This window comes from Eptesicus fuscus, chromosome 5, assembly GCF_027574615.1.
Source record: "Eptesicus fuscus isolate TK198812 chromosome 5, DD_ASM_mEF_20220401, whole genome shotgun sequence".
Taxonomy (NCBI): domain Eukaryota; kingdom Metazoa; phylum Chordata; class Mammalia; order Chiroptera; family Vespertilionidae; genus Eptesicus; species Eptesicus fuscus.
Genome location: NC_072477.1, coordinates 78,374,552 through 78,394,550, shown reverse-complemented (window position 1 = coordinate 78,394,550; position 19,999 = coordinate 78,374,552). Strand labels below are relative to the sequence as shown.

Sequence of the window (19,999 nt, the reverse complement as noted above, 5' to 3'; positions counted from 1 at the left end):
AGATAAAAGAATATTGTATTGTATGTGTAATGTGATCCTAAGTATTTAAAATGAACTTCTTATGGTAACACTGTCTGTGGGGGTGAGCAAATGAGTGACTTTTTTCCTTTCTACTTTCCAAATTTTCTTTCTTTTTTAAACCAAAGTACTGGTATTTCGTTATTAAATGAGTCATCTTATACAATATGAGCATCAATATAATTATAATTACAAAAAAAATTATAACAAAAATGAAGTGATTTTCATATTTCCAAATTAGCGTCAACTGTATATTTACACAGAACTGTCTTTGCGTGAAGCCCAAAAAGTCACAGCATAAAATGTGTGATCCTGTAGCCCCTGTATTTTTGCTGATTAACAGTTTTTTAGAAAAGCAGCTTCAGGTTTTCACCTAAGGTCTGAGACAGTAGAAGCAGACGATTCAGTCTCAGCAGAAAAATGCCAAAACAGGAGCTGGACAAAAGAAGAAACAAGGACATGACCAGAGGCTGCTGCCAAAGCTTCCTTAATAGACACCTGCGCTCTCTGCAGGACGAAAGGCCAACTTTCTTAATGAGCGTATTTACCACTGTCATCAGAAAGGTTCTTTATTTTGTAAAGGTCTACTATGAGGCAGGCTGAGTTAAACAACGAGAGGTTTGGAATGTAGGTGGTATGACAAGAAGATGTTTACACTGAAGTTATGTATTTTGATACATAATATTCCTCATAGAAAAATTGTCAAAAAACAGAAAACGTAAAGGTGGACATTTTAATTACCAGACTCTAATCACTGAGAGAAGCTTAGTCAATCTTTGAACAGAATTGGGCAAAGGCCATTTAGAAGCAACAGTCCTTCACAGTGCAGTGAGCTCATCAGCACAATTGGCTTAGCAGGTGTGAGCCTATTATGCGCCAAGCCTGCTCTAGCAGAAGTGTGGCTGTGCACAGAGCACAGAGGACACTGAAAGGACAATTATCGGTCTTTGGTTGACAAGCACGCTTTCTCACTTCACTCGATATCAACAATTTAGTAACCTGAACTTCCTTCGGGGAAACTGCTCTTTCCAGTCCTGGTTCATGTGGTTTGGGTGGGACTGAACCCAGCCAACCCAAAGTAAGAATGACCCTAGACTAAGCCAATCAGTGGGTTCAACTACAAGGGCCACAGTGATTCCTTACTCTAGGCCAATGCATGTCAAGGACAGACTTTGGTTAAAAATGTTGACAATACAGATGGATTCTATCACTGAGCATCTGTAAATAAAACCCCTCGGGAGGACACTGTGATGATGAATGGGTTGCTATGTCGGTTTAGTAGATGGTGGTGATGCTCTGTGCCTCCCCTGTGCATCACTCTACCATGGCCCTTCCCACTCAGTACTCTGCTCCCTGATGTTTCTGTCTCCCCCATCAGATGGTCAGCTCTTTCTAAAGCAGCGGTTTTCAACCAGTGCCCCACAAGAACTTTTAAAACATCAATACCAGACTATTTAGTCAGGAGCACTAACCTATTTTCCCTTAGGTCAGCAAATAAAAAGATGCCAACAGCCTTGCTGGCATGACTCAGTGGTGAGTGCCGACCTATGAACCAGGAGGTCATGGCTCAATTACTGGTCAGGGCACATGCCCAGGTTGCAAACTCAATCCCTACTTGGGGCCTGCAAGAGGCAGCTGATCAATGATTCTCTCTCTTCGTTGATGTTTCATTTCTCTCTCCCTTTTCCTTCCTCTCAGAAATCAATAAAAAATACATATTTTAAAAAATGACAACAACCAACACAAAAGTTATCTGGTATGAATGCCATGTCTTGCCCTATAAACATATGGGTCATATAATAGAGTTGCATTTTATTGGTCACATTATATAATATGGTTGTGTGTGATTAGTTAATTTTTGGTACCAGAAATTCTTATATACAAGGATAGGCACCTGATATTTTTTTAAGTCACTTTGGAGCAAAAAGGGTACTTAATTACTTTTAATAAATCAATCAAAAGTATAACTATTGTGAGATCTGTAAAAAATATATATTTAGTGTGCCACAGGATTTTAGTAATTAGTTCATGTGCTATGAGATTAAAAAGTTGAAAATCGCTGCTATAGAGGAAGGAGACACATCTCTACTACGTTTGGCCATTGAACAGAGAAGGACCTAAACAGACACAAGCAAAAGAAATTACCCTGATGGACTTTGTTGCATGGAGATGAGGCAATGGGGGTTCCCTCACTGGGGATTCAGATTTCTGGGCTCCAGTACCACATGCCACAGGCCCCAACTTGTACCCTTGGGTTCCTGCTCAGGGCTGGAGTCTGCTCTAATATCTGCTCTGAGTCATCAGCTGTGGGTACTGATATGGTCACTGCATAGTTCTTACACAACCACCCAGACAGAGACCATCATCAGGAAGGAGATGTGGGGGCAGAGATGCTTCATAAAAAGCCTTCTGGGATGAAGCACTATAAAACCAGAGGGGGACTCAGGTCACAGAGCCCACCCACACCTCCTTCCTCTTCTGGGCGCTAACGGAGAGCACAGAGAAACACCAGCAGCTCCGACCTGAGCAGCCTTCCTGGGAAGATGCAGCCACCCCTGCTCCTGCTCCTGCTGGCCTTTTTCCTACTCCCCGGAGCGGAGGCAGGTGAGTGACCATCCCCACCCTCACAGGCCCCACCCATCCCACAGTGGGCACAGACCTGCTGGCCCTTCTGCACATCCCTGATCCAGCTCTCCACCAGGAATGCTCTGAACCCCAGCTCCCATCCCATCTCAGACCCAAACATATGAGGCTGGTTGAGCCACAGGCAGAAAAGACAGGGCAGAAGCCTATTCTCAAGAAAAGCCAGTGGGCACAATGCCCTCCCCAGACACTACCTATGCCATGTGGAGAGTGGAACTTCCTAGAAGTGTATGGCAGAGGCTGGGAAACTGCAGAGGGAAGAGCAGTCCTGGCTTCCATGTGTGTGATGAGACAGGTGCTGTCCTCAGGGTCTGCGTAGGAGAGAAGCCCAGAGCTCAGCAGACCCCACAGTTGGTGGTGTCACCGTCCCCAGAAGACTGCTGCTTCCTCTGCTCCATCTCAGTCCCTTTCTCCAGCTCGGCTTTTATTCCCAGGCCTTTAGCAGGTCCACTCCTTAAAGGATGAGCCAGTGAGATTGGAAACCCCAAACTTCTCTGCTTTCCAGAATCCCACAGCACTGGCCTTACCCACCCTCCTCTGGAGGCCCATTGGGAGCCATCCCTCCAAGCAGCCAACAAACACTTACATGGCACCTCCCCACGTGTCAGCATCTAGATCCCTACACTTAAGTCCTGGACACTGCAAAGTGCACTGCCCTGGACATCACAGAACCACAGGGGCCTCAGAAGCTCACCCAACACCAAGCAAAGTCAGGAAAGGAATTATCAGGAGCCTCCAGGCCTTCCCTGTTCCTAAGACGCCTATTCTCACCTGTAACTATGTGTCAGGCAAATTCAAAGACCCAGCCTGTTGCTGTTCCCTTTTCCAGAAGAGAAAGTTGAGGCCTGTCACTACCTACTCCCAGCTCTACGCCACCCTAGGCTCCCAAGTGCCCAGCCACATGAGTCATCAATCCAATGCCAGCCTGGTACACTCGTGGGGTGGTGAGGGGTGGAGGGGGGCACAAAGTACAACAGGATTTTTTCTACAGGTGAGATCATCGGGGGACATGAAGCCAAGCCCCACTCCCGACCCTACATGGCCTACCTTCACATTACAAAGGAGGAGAGGGAATTCATGTGTGGCGGTGTCCTTGTGGGAGACAACACTGTTCTGACAGCTGCTCACTGCAATGGAAGGTGAGAGGCTGCAGCCAGGCTACCCCTCTGAGACCCCTACAGGGACCCTGACCTTCATCCCAGGAGCTGCAGTTCAGGGCAGATCCTCAGGGTCCTGGAAACTCAAGTCCATGAGACCTCATCAGAGGAGCCCTCTGAGATCATGACAGAGCAAGGAGAGCCTGAGAAATAGGACAGGTAAGCTTTGGGCTCAGAGGGTCAGAGGTGAAAGCAAGGAACACAATTGAGAAGAGAACAACCACACTGGCCAAAACAAGCTGCTGTGGACAATGAACACATGCATTAGGGTCAAAAGGTAAATGCAAGTAATTTCCTGACATTTCCTGAGGGCAATAGAGAGCTCCCTATCCCTGACCTCAGTGTGGCTGAGAAGCAGAATCACCGAGTCCCTGGCCCCTATGCCCTGCACCAGCTGTCACCTGCCTTTCATAGTCCCTGGGATGTATCTCCTGTGACTCTACCTCCCCCCCAAACTCACCCACTCTGTTCTCTGTGAAGGTCAATCAATGTCATCCTGGGGGCCCACAACATCAAAAAGGGGGAGAAAACCTGGCAGATCATCCCAGTGAAAAGAGCCATCCCACACCCAGACTATAATGAGAATAATCTCTCCAATGACATCATGTTACTGCAGGTAGGAAACCTCCTGCTGCTCTTGCAGTTCTGAGATCTCATTGTTTCTCTTCTGACTCTGACCTGTCCTTTCCATTCCTCCCACTCCAGTCACCTGACTAGTCCCAGTAACTCAGGTGTCCCATCATGGTCTCCAGGCCCAGATGCACTGGCTGACCTGGGCTCCCTTGCCTCTTCCCCATCAGCTGGAGAGAAACATCAAGCAAACTGATGCTGTGAAGCCCCTCCTACTGCCCAGAGGCAAGGACCTGCCAAGTCCAGGAGATAACTGCACTGTGGCTGGCTGGGGGTGGATCTCAATGAATGGCCCTTCATCAGACACTCTGCAGGAGGTAGAGCTGACCCTGCAGAAGGATGGGGAGTGTGAAAGGCGCTTTAAGCATTACAACAGGACCATTCAACTGTGTGTGGGGAACCCAAGAGAACCTAAGGCTTCCTTTAAGGTGATACTGAACATCTGCCTAGCTTGGCTATGGGAAGAGGGATGTTTGGGTATAGACTGGGATGTGAAGAAGGAGGGGAATCCTTCACCCTCTAGGCTATGATCTTTCTCCCCAAGAGTAAAAGTGAGGAGCTGCCAGAGCTGGGAGGAATAGGCCCTCTGAGAGGCTACAAGGGCCTATGGTCACTCTAAACATGGTGCTTCTCCACATGGTGAATTTGCAATACTGGCCCACACTGGGACACTGCAGTTAGATAACTATTCCCTGGGTGTGCAGTAGTTATACCTGGTGGCTCCTTCTCCATGCTAAGTGTCAGCCCCACCTGCCTGCTCTCGGGTCCTTACACAGTAGACTGCAGTCACAGCCCCACAGCACCTTCATACCCAGAAAATCAGAGATCTGGGGGAGCAGAGGGAGCTGCCACCTGAGGTGAAGTGAAGCAGTGACAATGTCCAGGCTCAGGGGACCACAGTGACCTGCCTGTCTGCTTATCTCCAAGGTGGAAACCATGCAAGGCAGCCTTCTCTGAGAGGGGCTTGGGGGTGAGGGGTCGAGGGCAGGGCCAGGAGAAGTGACTCAGTTCTTCCCTCTCTCTGTCCACAGGGGGACTCCGGGGGACCACTTCTGTGTAAAAATGAGATCCAGGGCATTGTCTCCTATGGAAGTGGTTGTTGTTGGGAACCTCCAACGGTCTACACGAAAGTCGCCAGTTACCTTTTCTGGATAAAGAAAACCATGAAAAAACTCCAACTGTAGAACCCAGACTATCCTCTCTGGAGCTAATCCAGAATACACTGCGGGGAGGGAGGTGGTGCCAGCAACTGAATAAATGTCTCTTAGCTGATGAGAAGAGCTAGTTTGTTGTTTATTCTTTGACCCTCATTCACAGGCACCAGCTCTGTGCTCAGAAGGCCAATAGCACAATTCTTTTCTGTTCTACTTCCTCCGATTCCCTGTCGCCCACCCCACCACCACCACCACCAAACCCCATGCAAAGCTGTTACCATCTCCTTCTTGCCACACCTGCACCTGCAGGGCCCACCCTTCTGCCAGGGTGAGAGGAGCACCATTAGGAGAAAACATGAATCTCTCTGTTCCAGGGCTCAGTGTGAAGGTCTTACTTCTTCCTCTGTTACATGTTGAGAGGAAAGGACTAGCACATTGGGTACTGGGCACCAAGCACGCACAGCCTGGGCTGCAGCTCAGGAGGCCTCACCACACTGGGGAGAGGAGGGCCTTCCTGAGCAGGACATTGTTCTCCCACAACCAGGGTGTGGCAGGTTTTGGGATTCTGGGGCTGGTGAGGGTAGACAGGAGTGGAGGAGGGAGGCAAGTCCTGAGAAGCTCCTCATTCCCTCCTGGGCTGAATTTCTCTCCCTCCCCTTTTCTGCCCTCCTCTGTGCTCAGGGCCTAGCTTGGCCTCCAGTCTCCTGGCTGCCCCTTCTTCTCATCCCTGCTGACCACTGAGCATCCTCAGAGTCCACCAACCCCTGCGCCCCACAGACCATATTGAGCAAGGAGCTCCCCCATATCCCTCCCACCCAGGACACCCAGAGTGCCCAGATTCCAGCAGGGCCTGGTCACTGAGTTGCCACCCAACTTATGCCCTGGCACAGGGTGACCGGGGGACCAGGCCTGTGCTGGCCCCATGCCGGGCCCTGGAGGACAGGGCGGCAGGGTGTCTGCAGAACACCTGGCACCATCTCTCACTGGGCAGAGACAGCTCCACCCTCACATGTAGCCCAGTGTCCCCACCATGTGCTCAGAGTCCACGGACTGCTGGTCACTCAGGAGCCTTAGTCCCCTGCAGCCTGTTGCTCACTGCTGGCCTCAAGGCACAGACTGCGCGGAGGTAGGCCAAATGGGTTCTACCTGCCTTTTGAGTTAGAAAGTCACCAGAAGAGTTGAGTTTGGGATATCTCCCTCCTCAGACATTTGTCCTTATCTGTATTGGGTTCAAAATCAATCAGACTCTCAGATAACATAAACATCAGCCCAATTAGAAGAAACATAGACCTTGATAGAAGCAAGAACAAGATCCTGAGCAGGAAGAACTATGAGTAGGCCAAGGGGAACCTAAGAACAATGCTCACCTGTCTGACCTGGGAGGTCAGGATAGTGTGGCCCCAGGCCTTAGGAATCACCAGATATCAGCAGAAGGTCAAGACATCCAACAGGCTTTCAGTGAGTTAAGAAAAGAACAATTTTCTGGGGAAGGAAGATGGCTGCCAACGGGAAGGCAGACTGCAAGATAGTGTGTGAGTGGGAGAACGAAGAGACAGTGTGTGGACCCACGGGGAGTGTTTGTTTGTGAGTTGAGGGACAGCTATACTCCAGGGGACTGTGGGGTTCACTGGGCAGGGTTCCCCTGACCAGGCAGCCTCCACTGCTGCTGGGATCCCTCCCGGAGCAACCGGCTCTGACGCGGAGACACGCCATCTTGAAGGGGAGAGTGGATGTTGTGGGAAGCCTGAAATGCCCGGGAATATACAACAACTGCACCCAGTGAATTGCTGCGAACCCGGGAACACTGGTCCCAAGTGTTGTGAGCATGCGGATTCAGAGGAGCTCTACACCCCCTCACAAAAAGGACAGATTTTGCCTGGGATAAGGTGAGGTCCGTGGTTAGGACAGGAGAAGGAAATACGCAGGCTGGAGCTGCAAGATCCGGGGAAGTCTCTACCCAGAAAAGTCCACAGCTGTTGGGGCTGGCGTGATCTGCGAATGTGGAAGGGGATCTGCAAGGCTGCTAACAGAAGGGAACTCTAAAAAGCAACCCATAGCTGAACTGGGGGCAAAAGGCCAGCCTAAAAATTTTAAAAGTCTGCCAGCTGCTTAGACCCAAGGAGTAACAAGACTGCAAAGACTTGTGCTGCAGCTCCGGAGTTCGCACACTTACTCTGGCACTTTTTCCTTTTTTTTTTTTTTTTTTTTTTGTCTTTAAATCCTTGTTTTTGATTACTAAGCCCAATATTTAGGATCACCCTATTGGGGACACTCTAAGAGACTGCAGGGGATAGTTGTTTTCATGGAACCTGGGGATCAAAGAGGGGAATAAAGATCAGAGAACCAACTCTAGGGCAGCCCATTCCCCCAAACCGGTATTAAGCACCACAAGGAAAACAAAATCTAAACACTAGCTAAAGAAGACCTAAGGACCCAGAGGTCAATCCAGAAACACTGCCACCCAGGGGTTGAAGCACAAATTGACTCTTGTGTAAACACAAGTAAAGGAGTACAAGAAACAAAGTACTGACTGCTTGAAAATCAGGATTGTGGCCTACAACACTGAGGAGCAGTGGAACACAGGGACCTTCAATACTGTCCTGACTAGGAAACAGGCGGGACAAAAAGAACAGTAGAGGAAGTGAATGACCTTCACTACTGAACATTTTTATATTTATTTTTATTTCATCTTTTCTTAAAAAACTATTTTTTTTCTTTTTTCCTCACCTGATTTTACCTTTTTAACTATTACATTTCTATTTTTTAATCAGTATTACTACTACTACTATTTTACCTTTTTTTAAAGAGTGTCGTTTTATTTTCTCTTTATTTTATTTTGGGATTAGTGTTCTACATTCTATTTTCATCTTTCCTTTAGCATCATTTTACTCTATCTCAACTTTACCTTTATGCCAAAACTCTCTTCCTCACTTTTCCCCTTTTGTTGTCCTGCTTTAGATTTTCCCTATTCCTCCTTTTTACCCCCTGTTAAAATTTCACCCTACTTATATATCTAATTTCCAACCCCCCTGTGCTAAGTCCATATACACCTCTCTCTTCTCTTTCTTCACTATCCAATTTTTTTTCTCTCTGTCCTTTTGTTGTTTGCTTGATTGTTCATTATATTGATATTTTATGCTTGTTTGTGAGATTGTTTCGCTTTTGCTTTTTTGTTTTGTTTTTGTTTGTTTGTTGCTTCTGTTTTCTCTCACCTCGCTTGATATTAGTTGTTGTTTGTACTTTGCATTAATTTCTAGGTATTTGTTTCTGACATTTGTTGGGATTAGAGGCTGTTTTATTGGAGCTTTCTCCCATATAAATAGTTCTTTCACCTCTTCCTTTTTTTTCTCTTTCTTTTCTCTCTTACATTTTTAGCCTTTTCCCAATTTCATTTTTGCACTCTTTTTTTCCCCTTCTTTTCTTATTCTTTCTTTCTTATCCCCTAATTCTCTTTTCTCTGGTGGTCATCTTTATTTGGGGTTATTAGTATCGTGAATACATTTGTGTTCAGTGTCTTGTGCATTATGCCTTGTTGTGTTGTATGTTGTGCCTTTAAATCAATGCAGGAGAGAGAGAACTACATAACCTGACATCCGGACAAGAGAGATAATTGGGAGACAAAGAAACAGCCCACATATGAAAGAAAACCAGGCATCACCAGAAAAAGAAGTAAACAAAAAGGAGGCAAGTAACCTGTCAGAGAAAGAATTCAGAGAAATGGTCATAGGTGGATGAAAACAATGGAAAACAAATTCAACAATATGTATATGAACCAAGAGGAAATGAAGAAGAACCAAGAAGAAATGAAAAATTACATATCTACTTTAAAAAAAAACCTCAATAGAAAACATCAACAGTAAACTAGAAGAAGCAGAGGACCGCATCAGTGAGCTAGAAGACAAGGTAGGAAAAACTACCCAAGCAGAGCAGCTTCTAGAAAAAATAATTAAAAAGCAGAAGGAGAGCCTAAGGGAACTTTGGGACAATATGAAACAAAACAACATCTGCATAATAGGGGTGCCAGAATGAGAGGAAACTGAGCAAGGAATAGAAAACCTGTTTGAAGAAATAATGACAGAAAACTTCCCTGATAAAGGGAAGAAAAAACTCACACAAATCCAAAAAGCTCACAGAGTCCCAAACAAAATGAACCTCAAAAGACCGATGCCAAGGCACATTATAATTAAATTGTCAAACACCAATGACAAAGTAAGAATCTTAAAAGCGGCCAGAGAGAGACAGAAGGTTACCTACAAAGGAAACCCATCAGACTAGCGACTGATTTCTCAATAGAAACTCATCAGGCCAGAAGGGAATGGAATGAAATATACAAAGTCATGCAAAGGAAGGGTCTGAATCCATGAACACTGTACCCAGCAAGGCTATCAATAAAAATTGAAGGTGAAATCAGGAGCTTCACAGAAAAAAAAAAAAAAGGACTAAGGGAGTTTATTACCCAAAACCAGCAATGCAAGAAATGCTAAAGGGTCTGCTGTAAAAAAAAAAAAAAAAGAAAGAAAAGAAAAGAAAGAAATAGGAAGTGAAGAAGGAACACAAGGGTAAAGAATAAAAATTGCAACAAACAAGTACCTATCAATAATGACTTTAAATGTAAATGGATTAAATGTCCCATACAAAGACATAGGGTAACTGAGTAGATAAAAAAAACATTACCCATATATTTGCTGTCTACAAGAAACCCACCTCAGAAAAAGAGACACACACCGTTTGAGGGTGAAGGGATGGAAAAAGGTTTTTCAGGCAAATGGAAATGAAAAAAAGCTGGGGTAGCAATACTTATATCTGACAAATTAGATCTGAAAATGAAGGACATAACAAGAGATAAGGAAGGCCACTTCATAATACTAAAGGCAGCAATCCAACAAGAAGAAATAACTCTGGTAAATATATACGCACCCAATACAGGAGCACCAAAAAAATATAAATAAATGAATAAAAAACTTATGAAGGATATCAAGGGAAAGACTGACAGTAATACAATCATAGCAGGGGACTTGAATACCTCACTATCACCAATGGACAAATGCTCTAAACAAAAAATCAGCAAAGAAACATCATTCCTAAATGTCTCACTAGACCAAATGGAATTAATTAAAATCTTCGGAACATTTCACCCCAAAGCCACAGAATATACATTCTTCTCAAGTGCACTTGGGTCATTTTCAAAGATAGACCATATATTGGGTCTCTTCAAATTCAAGAAGATAGAAATCATATCGAGCATCTTCTCAGATCACAATGGCATAAAACTGGAAATCAACTACAACAAAAAACAATCCAAAAAAATTAAACACACAGAGATTAAATAGCATGCTATTAAACAATGACTGGGTTACCAGAGAGATCAAGGAATAAATAAAAAACATCATGGCAACAAAAAACAATGAAAACACAACAATCCAAAATCCATGGGACACAGTGAAAGCAGTCTTCAGAGGGAAGTTCATAGCTCTAAAAGCCTACTGCAAAAAAACAAGAAACAATGGTAATAAATTACCTAACCCTACAACTCAAAGAGTTAGAAAGAGAGCAACAAGAAAAGCCCAGTGTAAGCAGAAGGAAGGAAATAATAAAGATCAGAGTGGAGATAAATGACATAGAGACCAAAAAAAAAAAAAAAAACAACACAAAAGATCAACAAAACTAAGAGCTGGTTCTTTGAAAGGATAAACAAGATTGATGAACCCCTAGCCAGACTCACCAAGAAGCAAAGAGAGAGGACCCAAATAACAAAATCAGAAATGAAACAGGAGAAATCACAACAAACCTCACAGAAATACAAAGGATTGTTTAAAAATACTATGAACAACTCTATTCCAACAAACAGGACAACTTAGAGGAAATGGACATATTCCTAGAAAAATACAACCTTCCAAAACTCAATCAGGAAGAATCTAAAAATATCAATAGGCTAATAATTATGGAAGAAATTAAAGCAGTCATCAAAAAGCTTCCAGCAAACTAAAACCTTGGGCCAGACAGCCTCACAGGGGAGATTTACCAAACATTCAAGGAAGAACTAAAACCTATCCTCCTTAGACTATTTCAAAAAATTCAAGAGGAAGGAACACTTCTAAGCTCATTCTATGAAGCCAGCATCACACTAATACCAAAACCACATAAAGATAACACAATGAAAGAGAATTACAGGCCAATATCCATCATGAACATAGATGCCAAAATCCTCAACAAAATTCTAGCAAATCAGATCCAGCAGTACATCAGAAAGATCATACACCATGACTAAGTAAGATTTATCCCAGGGATGCAAGGATGGTACAATATCTGCAAATCAATAAACGTGATACATTACGTAAACCAATTGAGAGATAAAAACCACATAGTCATATCATTTGATTCAGAAAAAGCATTTGACAAAATCCAATACCCATTTTTGATAAAAACTCTCAGCAAGATGGGAATAGAAGGATCATACCTCAACATAATAAAAGCCATATGTGACAAACCCACAGCCAACATCATACTCAATGGGAAAAAACTAAAACCATTTCCCCAAAAAACAGGAACAAGACAAGGATGCCCACTTTCACCACTCCTGTTCAACATAGTACTGGAAGTATTAGCCATTGCTATTAGACAAGAAAAAGAAAAAAAAAAGGCATCCAAATTGGAAAAGAAGAAGTAAAACTGTCCTTATTTGCAGATGACATGATATAGTACATAAAAAACCCTAAAGACTCCATCAAAGAACTATTAGACTTAATAAATGAATTCAGCAATGTAGCAGGATACAAAATTAATGCCAAGAAATCTATGGCATTTCTATACACCAATAGTGAACTTACAGAAAGAGAGACTAAAAAAAGCCATCCCATTTACTATTGCACCAAAAAAATTAAGATACCTAGGAATAAACTTAACTAAGGAAGTAAAAGACCTATACGTGGAAAACTATAGGACACTGAAAAAAGAGATAGAGGAATATGTAAACAAATGGAAGAACATACCATGTTCATGGATTGGTAGAATCAACATCATTAAAATGTCCATACTACCCAAAGCAATCTATAGATTCAATGCACTCCCCATTAAAATACCAACAGCGTATTTCACAGATCTAGAAAGAATTCTCCAAAAATTCATTTGGAATCAAAAAAAAAAAAAGACCCTGAATAGCCACAGCAATCCTGAGAAAGAAGAACAAAGTAGGTGGGATCTCAATACCAGATTTCAAGCTGTATTACAAAGCCACTGTTCTCAAAACAACCTGGTACTGGCAGAAGAATAGACATATAGACTAATGAAATAGAATAGAGAACCCAGATATCGACCCAAACCACTATGCTCAATAAATATTTGACAAAGGAGGCATGAACCTACAATGGAGTCAAGACAGTCTCTTCAGCTGAAACTGGTTTGGCTCAGTGGATAGAGCGTTGGTCTGCAGACTGAAAGGTCCCAGGTTCGATTCTGGTCATAGGGCATGTACTTTGGTTGCGGGCACATCCCCAGTAGCAGGTGTGCAGGAGGCAGCTGTTCAATGTTTCTCTCTCATCGATGTTTCTAGTTCTCTATCCCTCTCCCTTCCTCTCTGTAAAAAAATCAATAAAATATATATTTTTTTAAAAAGACAGTCTCTTCAATAAATGGTGTTGGGAAAATTAGACAGACACATGCAAAAAAATGAAACTAGACCACCAACTTACACCATACACAAAAATAAACTCAAAATGGATAAAGGACTTAAACATAAGACAGGAAACCATAAAAATACTTGAGGAATCCACAGGAGGCGAAATCTCAGACATATGCAGAAGCAATTTCTTCACCAATACCTCTCCTAGGGCAATGGAAACTAAAGAGAAAATAAACAAATGGGACTACATCAAAATCAAAAGCTTTTGCACAGCAAAAGAAACCATCAACAAAACAACAAATATAGGAGAACATATTTGCAAATGTTATCACTGATAAAGGTTTAATCTCCAATATTTACAGGGAACTCATACAACTTAATAAAAGGAAGATAAATGATCCAATAAAAAAGTGAGCAACAAAACTAAATACAAATTTTTCAAAAGAAGACAGAAGGAAGGCCAAGAGACATATGAAAACATGCTCAAAGTCACTAATTATACAAAATATGCAAATCAAAATGACAATGCAGTACCATCTCACACCTGTGAGAATGCCTATCATCAACAAATCAACAAACGACAAGTGCTGGCGAGGATGCAGAGAAAAAGGAACCCTTGTGCACTGCTGGTGGGAATGCAGACTGACGCAGCCACTGTGGAGAACAGTATACAGTTTCCTCAAAAAACTAAAAATGGGACTCCCATTTGACCCAGTAATCCCACTTCTAGGAATATATCCCAAGAAACTAGAAACACCAATCAGAAAGGATATATGCACCCCTATGTTCATAGCAGCACAATTCACCATAGCTAAGATTTGGAAACATCCTAAATGTCCATCAGCAGATCAGTGGATTAGAAAACTATGGTACATCTACACAATGAGTACTACGCTGCAATAAAAAAGAAGGAATTCCTACCAGTTGCAGCAGCATGGATGGAACTGGAGAGCATTATGCTAAGTGAAATAAGCCAGGCAATGAAAGAAAAATACCACATGATCTCACTCATTTATGGAAAATATAAGATCATTATAACCTGATGAACAAAAAGATAGATACAGAGGCAGTAAAGCATCAAACAGACGGTCAAATTACAGCAGGAAGGATGCGGAGTGCTGGGGAGAGGTGGAAAGACATCAACTGAAGGACTTGTATGCATGCATATAAGCACAACCAATGGACACAGACACTGGGGGTGGGGGTGAGTGGGATGAGGGCATGTGACAGGGGTTAGGGAAGGCTGGGAAAAGGTCAATGTGGGAAAATGAGATCTATGTACTACTATGTGTAATACTTTAAACAATAAAATAATTTTTTTTTAAAAAAAAGAACAATTTTCTTCTCCATCAGCTTCTCTAAGAAGTTTGAAAATTGCACCCAAAGAAAGGGAAAATCTAGGCTAGTAGGAAGCAAAGTATGAGGACTTAATAAAGAGAGAAGAGATTGAGCTTGTGATCTGAGACCCTGTCAACTGAGCATTAAAGATTAGTCCTTGGCATCCAGGTGATGGGGCCCAAGGGAAGCGTCAGCTCTCCCTCATCAGAGAGCTGCACTCAGAGTCACCAGGACTTAGAGATCTGAGCGAATCATATTGTAGACATCAGCCAGGTTATGTATTTATTCTGACAATGTACACAACAGATCTCAGCAAAGTACCTTGATCTAACTTAACCCACACAGTGTGATAATTTTCTGACAGAAGGAAGAAAACTATTTTGATGAAGGAAGAACAGCTGACAGGATCAGAGAGAGGAGCTGGGCTTCCCAGGGCAGGAGCTGCTCTGCACATGCGGGTTTATCCCCAGAGGTGGAAGGAGAGTGAGACCTCAGTGCCCACAGCTCCCCCAGCTATATAGGTCCTAATATCTCACTGCTCCTTGCTATATTATTCTTCCCTGTTGTCTTTGTTGTCAGAAGCAAATAATGGACGAAACCAAGAGCTTTGTTTCCCAGGCAGTGCAGTGGCCAGGCTGAGAGGCCATGGGAGGAGTCTGGACTCAATCTGCGTTAAACTAGGAGAGTTTGGTGGTATAAACGATGAGGGGAGCAGTAGTGATGTGGGAGCTTTTTATCTGGTCTGCATTAAAACTTATAAAGAATTCTATACCAGCCCTCTGCAACATTTTTATTATTCACCATTTATTATTCAACATTTTAAAAATTGTGTTTTTCAAAATGTTTACTTCATGCAAAACTTAGGTTCCAAAAGCATAAAAAAAAAATACTACTCTCAATTCTGACTCCTAATCATCCTGTTTCCCTTCCTAGAAGAAACAAATCAATGATATATTTTTCAAAATTATCTATATTAATACATGTAAGTATAGTTCATTCATGTTAATGGGTGCACAATATCCCAATGTATACAAATAATACAATTTATCCATTCTCAGGAAATTTAGGTTGTTCCACATTTTTTATAATAAAAAAACAATTCTAGTGAGCATTCTTAACATGCTTCTATGTTTACTTGTACAGGAATGTTGGTTGGGTATGTCCTTAAAGTGGAATGGCCAAGTTGTAGAATATACGTGCCTTCAGTTTTCTTTGATATTGTCTAATTGTTTCAGAAAGTTATTGTTCCAATTAATACTCCCAACAATACTTAGTATTGTAAAGCTTAATAATTTTGGTCAGTCTACTTGGTGTGAAGTAGTAAATCCTAGTGCTTTTTATTACCATTTCCTTAACTACTGGTAAGGGCCTTTATCTTTTCAGATATTTATTAGCCATTTCAGTTTGCTCTTCTGAGAATGCCTGCCACATTCCTTGAACATTTACATTTGATTTATTTTCCTTAAGGTTTTTAAAGACTTCTTAATATATTTCAGATGCCAATTTTTCAGCAGGTTATTATAAATAGCATCTACCTATCCATGTTTTTGCATTACTGTTATGAGGCTTTTGGTTAAACAGAAGTTTTAATTTTCAAAGACTCCAAATTACTAATTTCTGCCTATTGTCTTGGATTCTACATATTTTCTGAAAAGTAGAAAAAACTAATTGTTGGCAAAATTTCTCATTATTTCTCATAATGCTCAGGAAATACAGAACCTCCAGGTATGTGATTACCTTAAGATAAATTCCTGAACATAACAGGGAACATTACCATCTTCACCTGTATGTTTGCATGACTGGCAAGTGTTGCCTCCTCAGAAAAGTCTTCCCCAAACCCTATAAAAGGTCACGTTAACCAGTCACATCCTCTCATATTGTTTTTCTACAGCATATGTGATACCATTCATAATCATGCACATGTGTTTATTTGGCTAATGTATGTCTCACTCCTCAAGATTAGAAACTAAATCTGTTATTGCTCACCATTTATTTGGTAGAATGCCACACACAGAGAAAGTACTTAATACATCCTTTCTGAATGAAGCAATTGCCCAGGCATGGACATTCCATCTCCATCTCTTACATCTGTATTATGTAAAAATCCTTCCCTTGGGGACTCTTTCTCTAGTGTTCCTATGATTTGGCTCCCTCATGTCAGTTCAAACAATGAAGAGTCTCAGAATTTGCAGAAAATAACATTTCTGACTTTGATCTCAGGTGCACAGTCATCTCTCAATGAGGTTCTCACGTGGCTAAAATGACTAAGGAGTCAACTGCTCTTGAGAAACAGTGAACCATGGAAAGTTGGTTTGTGGGCAAGGCTGCGGTTATGGACTCATCAAAATGAGTTCTCATCCTTAACTCATCCCCCAAGCATTTCGCTTATTTATTTTCTATGACAGACTATTTCATTTTTATTCAATTTAAGGCAATGAAAGGACTGTCAAGGTTATACTATGACAAAGTCAAGTTGAAATGTCCACTTCCCATCAGGAAGCCATGGCACAGGGTTATCACATTGGATCCACACTAGAGCTCCCATTGTTCACCTGTCACAGGTTTCCCTGTATATATCATGTGTACCCTCCTCTTCTCCGTCTGGCTGCTGTTTAGGTTGGAGGTGAGCTGTCAGATGATAATATTGGTGTGGAGCATCAGGTATGTGGTTCACTATCATCCTATCTAATAAAAAGAGTAATGTGCAAATTAGCCAACAGTCCGTTACATTGCCAGTCAATAGGAGGAGTATGTAAATTATCCAACAAAGACGGCCATGCCCATAGCGGCCAGGCAGCGGCAAACAGCAGCTCCAAGCCCCGCCATGGCGACACTTGGGCTGGGGGAGTGGGGGTCCGGATCAGGGACAGAAACTCGGATCAGTGACACAAACTCACAGGGAGTCCGGCACCCTGCAGGCCCAAACCCCGCCATGGCGGGGCTGGGGCTGTGGGGAGCTGGATGGGGACATAAACCTGTACAGAGTCCAGCACCCAGCAGCCCAAAACCCCGCCATGGCTCTGAGGCTGCAGGGGCCGGATCAGGAACACAAACCCGGATCAGGAACACAAACCCGCAGGGAGTCTGGCACCCCACAGTCCCAAGCCCCGTGATGGCAGTGCTGGGGCTGCGGGGGGCCAGACCTGGACACAAACCCAGCACCCAGCAGCCCCAAGGCCCGCCACCGTGATGCTGGGGCTGCTGAGGGGATGGGGGAGGGCAGCAGAGACACAAACCCGCAAGAAACCTGTGGAAAGGGAGATAAACTATCATAACTTTATCTCCCTTTCCACAAGATGAGAAAACTGCCCCTGGTTTATTTAGTAATGTGGCCCACAGCTTTCTACAAGCACAGGGTATTTTATGACCACTCCCAGGAAGGTCTGGTCAGAATACCGTCTCCAGGGAATAAAGCTAATGTGGCAAATCATCTAAGAGAGGAAATAAGCTTTTGTTGGATTTATTCTGAAGGTCAGAGAATATGCCACCCCAACATATGCTGTGTTGTTATATTGATGATCTTGAGCTGCAGATACTTGAAAAACAGCAAATGCATGCAGAGGCTTTCACTGAAGTCTCCTGGTCTGCCTAAAATCGGACCCCCCAAAAGGAGCTCAAATGTCATAGGAGAAGTGTCATCAGGCAGAGAAGACTGACTCCTGTCACAGGACAGGAGAGTAGAAGTTGACATCACAACCAAACTTTGTTACAAACTATTTCCCCTCACCCCCATTCATCTTTCCTAAATATCATTTACTCTCCGCTAAAAGGCCTGAATCTCCTGTCCCCTTTCCCTAGGAAGAAGGTATTTAAATCTGCATTCTAAGCCACCTTGAGGAGTTACTCATTTTTCCCTGGGATCTCCCACATATACACGAGGTACACATGTTAATGAACTTTTGTTTTTCTCTTGGTGATCTGTCTTTCATTACAAGGGCCTCCACTAAGAAGTCAGAAAGATACAGGAAAACTCCATAATTCTATCTCGGGAAATCAAGGCCCCTGGTTGCTCAAGTACCAAGCAATCCCGGCTGATGGGAGGGAAGCTTCTAAGGAGAAATCAATGATATTAGCATCAAAGTGGGATGGAAGGCACACACATGGTTGCTGGTGGGAGTTTAAAGTGTTCAACATTTTTGGAGGATGATTTGGCAAATTCGATAGAAATGTTCAAGGTACATCCAAGAGTCTTCTACTAGGAATCGCATCTGCTGAGATAAAGCACAAGTGCATAAGCTCTGGTCAGAACCCAGGATGCTACTGCGGGCTCCCCTTCCACGATAGGAAAACCTGGGAACAACCTGCATTTTTAGGACAAGGTGGCATATATACTAATAAAAGGGTAATATGCTAATTAGACTCAACATCTTCTGGATCACCTTCCAGATGTCCTTCCGGACGTTTTTTCCCGACAAAGCCATGTTGGCAGGGCCTAGGCAGAGGAGGTTAGAGGTGATCAGGCAGGCAGAGGAGAGCAGTTAGGGGGATCAGAGCAGCAGGGGAGAGCAATTAGGAGGATCAGGCTGGCAGGCAGGTGAGCAATTAGGAGCCAGGGGTCCTGAGGGGTCCCAGATTTGAGAGAGTGCAGGCTGAGTTGAGGGGATCCCCCTCCCATGCAAGAATTTCATTCACTGGGCCTCTAGTCCTATCTAATAAAAGAGTAGTATGCAAATTAACCATCACTTTGCAATAAAGATGGCGGCAACCACAGCCAGTAAGGAGGGAATATGCAAATGGACACAACAAAGATGACAGCACCAGCCAAAGCCATGGAGCCAGCCAGAGTGGGCAAAAGGCTTGGCTTCCTTGGTCACCCCAGCAAAGAAGGAAGCCAAGCCAGCTGCAGAGCAGGTGGGAAGCTTGGCTTCCTTGGTTGCCCCAGCCGGCTCTGTGGCTGCCACTCAGACAAAGCCATAATGGCAGGGATGAGGCAGAGGCAGTTAGGGGCAATCAGGCCAGGAGGGGTGGGCAGTTGGGGGTGATCAGATCGGTGGTGGGGAAAGTTGGGGGTGAGCAGGCCAGCGGTGGGGGGGGGGTGGAGGAGTTGGGGGCAATCAGGCTGGTAGAGGGGGCAGTTGGGGGTGAGCAGGCCAGCAGGGTTGGGTCAGTTGGGGCCAAGCAAGCTAGCAGAGGGGGGGCAGTGGGGGGTGAGCAGACCACCAGAGTGGGGCAGTTGGGGGCAAGCAGGCCGATGGGGGGGGGGGCAGTTGGGGCTGAATAGGCCGGTGTTAGGGCTGTAGGGGGCCAGCAGACCAGCAGGGGGTTCAGTAGGCAGCAAGCAGGCCAGCAGGGAGGACAGTTGGGGCCATCAGGCCAGCAGGGGGGTGCAGTTGGAAGTGATCAGGCTGGTGCGGGGGTAGTTGGGGGCAATCAAGCCAGAAAAGGGGGCAGTTGGGGGTGAGAAGGTTGGTGGGGAGGCAGTTAGCGGCAAGCAGGCTGGC

At 44.0% G+C, this 19,999-nt stretch overlaps 1 protein-coding gene across 1 annotated transcript; it reads left to right on the top strand.

Annotated features, from left to right (window-relative positions):
* Window positions 1-2,450: 2,450 nt before the first annotated feature.
* LOC114229870 (granzyme B-like) lies at window positions 2,451-5,710 on the top strand. The gene is made up of 4 exons (XM_054715608.1): window positions 2,451-2,622; window positions 3,653-3,800; window positions 4,299-4,434; window positions 5,480-5,710. The coding sequence occupies exons 1-4, from the start codon at window positions 2,562-2,564 to the stop codon at window positions 5,630-5,632; spliced, it is 498 nt and encodes a 165-aa protein (XP_054571583.1). The 5' UTR covers window positions 2,451-2,561; the 3' UTR covers window positions 5,633-5,710.
* Window positions 5,711-19,999: the final 14,289 nt, after the last annotated feature.

Coding starts and splice junctions, on each gene's coding strand:
- LOC114229870 (XM_054715608.1), top strand. CDS start 2,562: ATGCAGCCACCCCTGCTCCTGCTCCTGCTGGCCTTTTTCCTACTCCCC. Junction 3,801..4,298: donor GCTGCTCACTGCAATGGAAG/GTGAGAGGCTGC, acceptor TTCTCTGTGAAG/GTCAATCAATGTCATCCTGG. Junction 4,435..5,479: donor ATGACATCATGTTACTGCAG/GTAGGAAACCTC, acceptor CTCTGTCCACAG/GGGGACTCCGGGGGACCACT.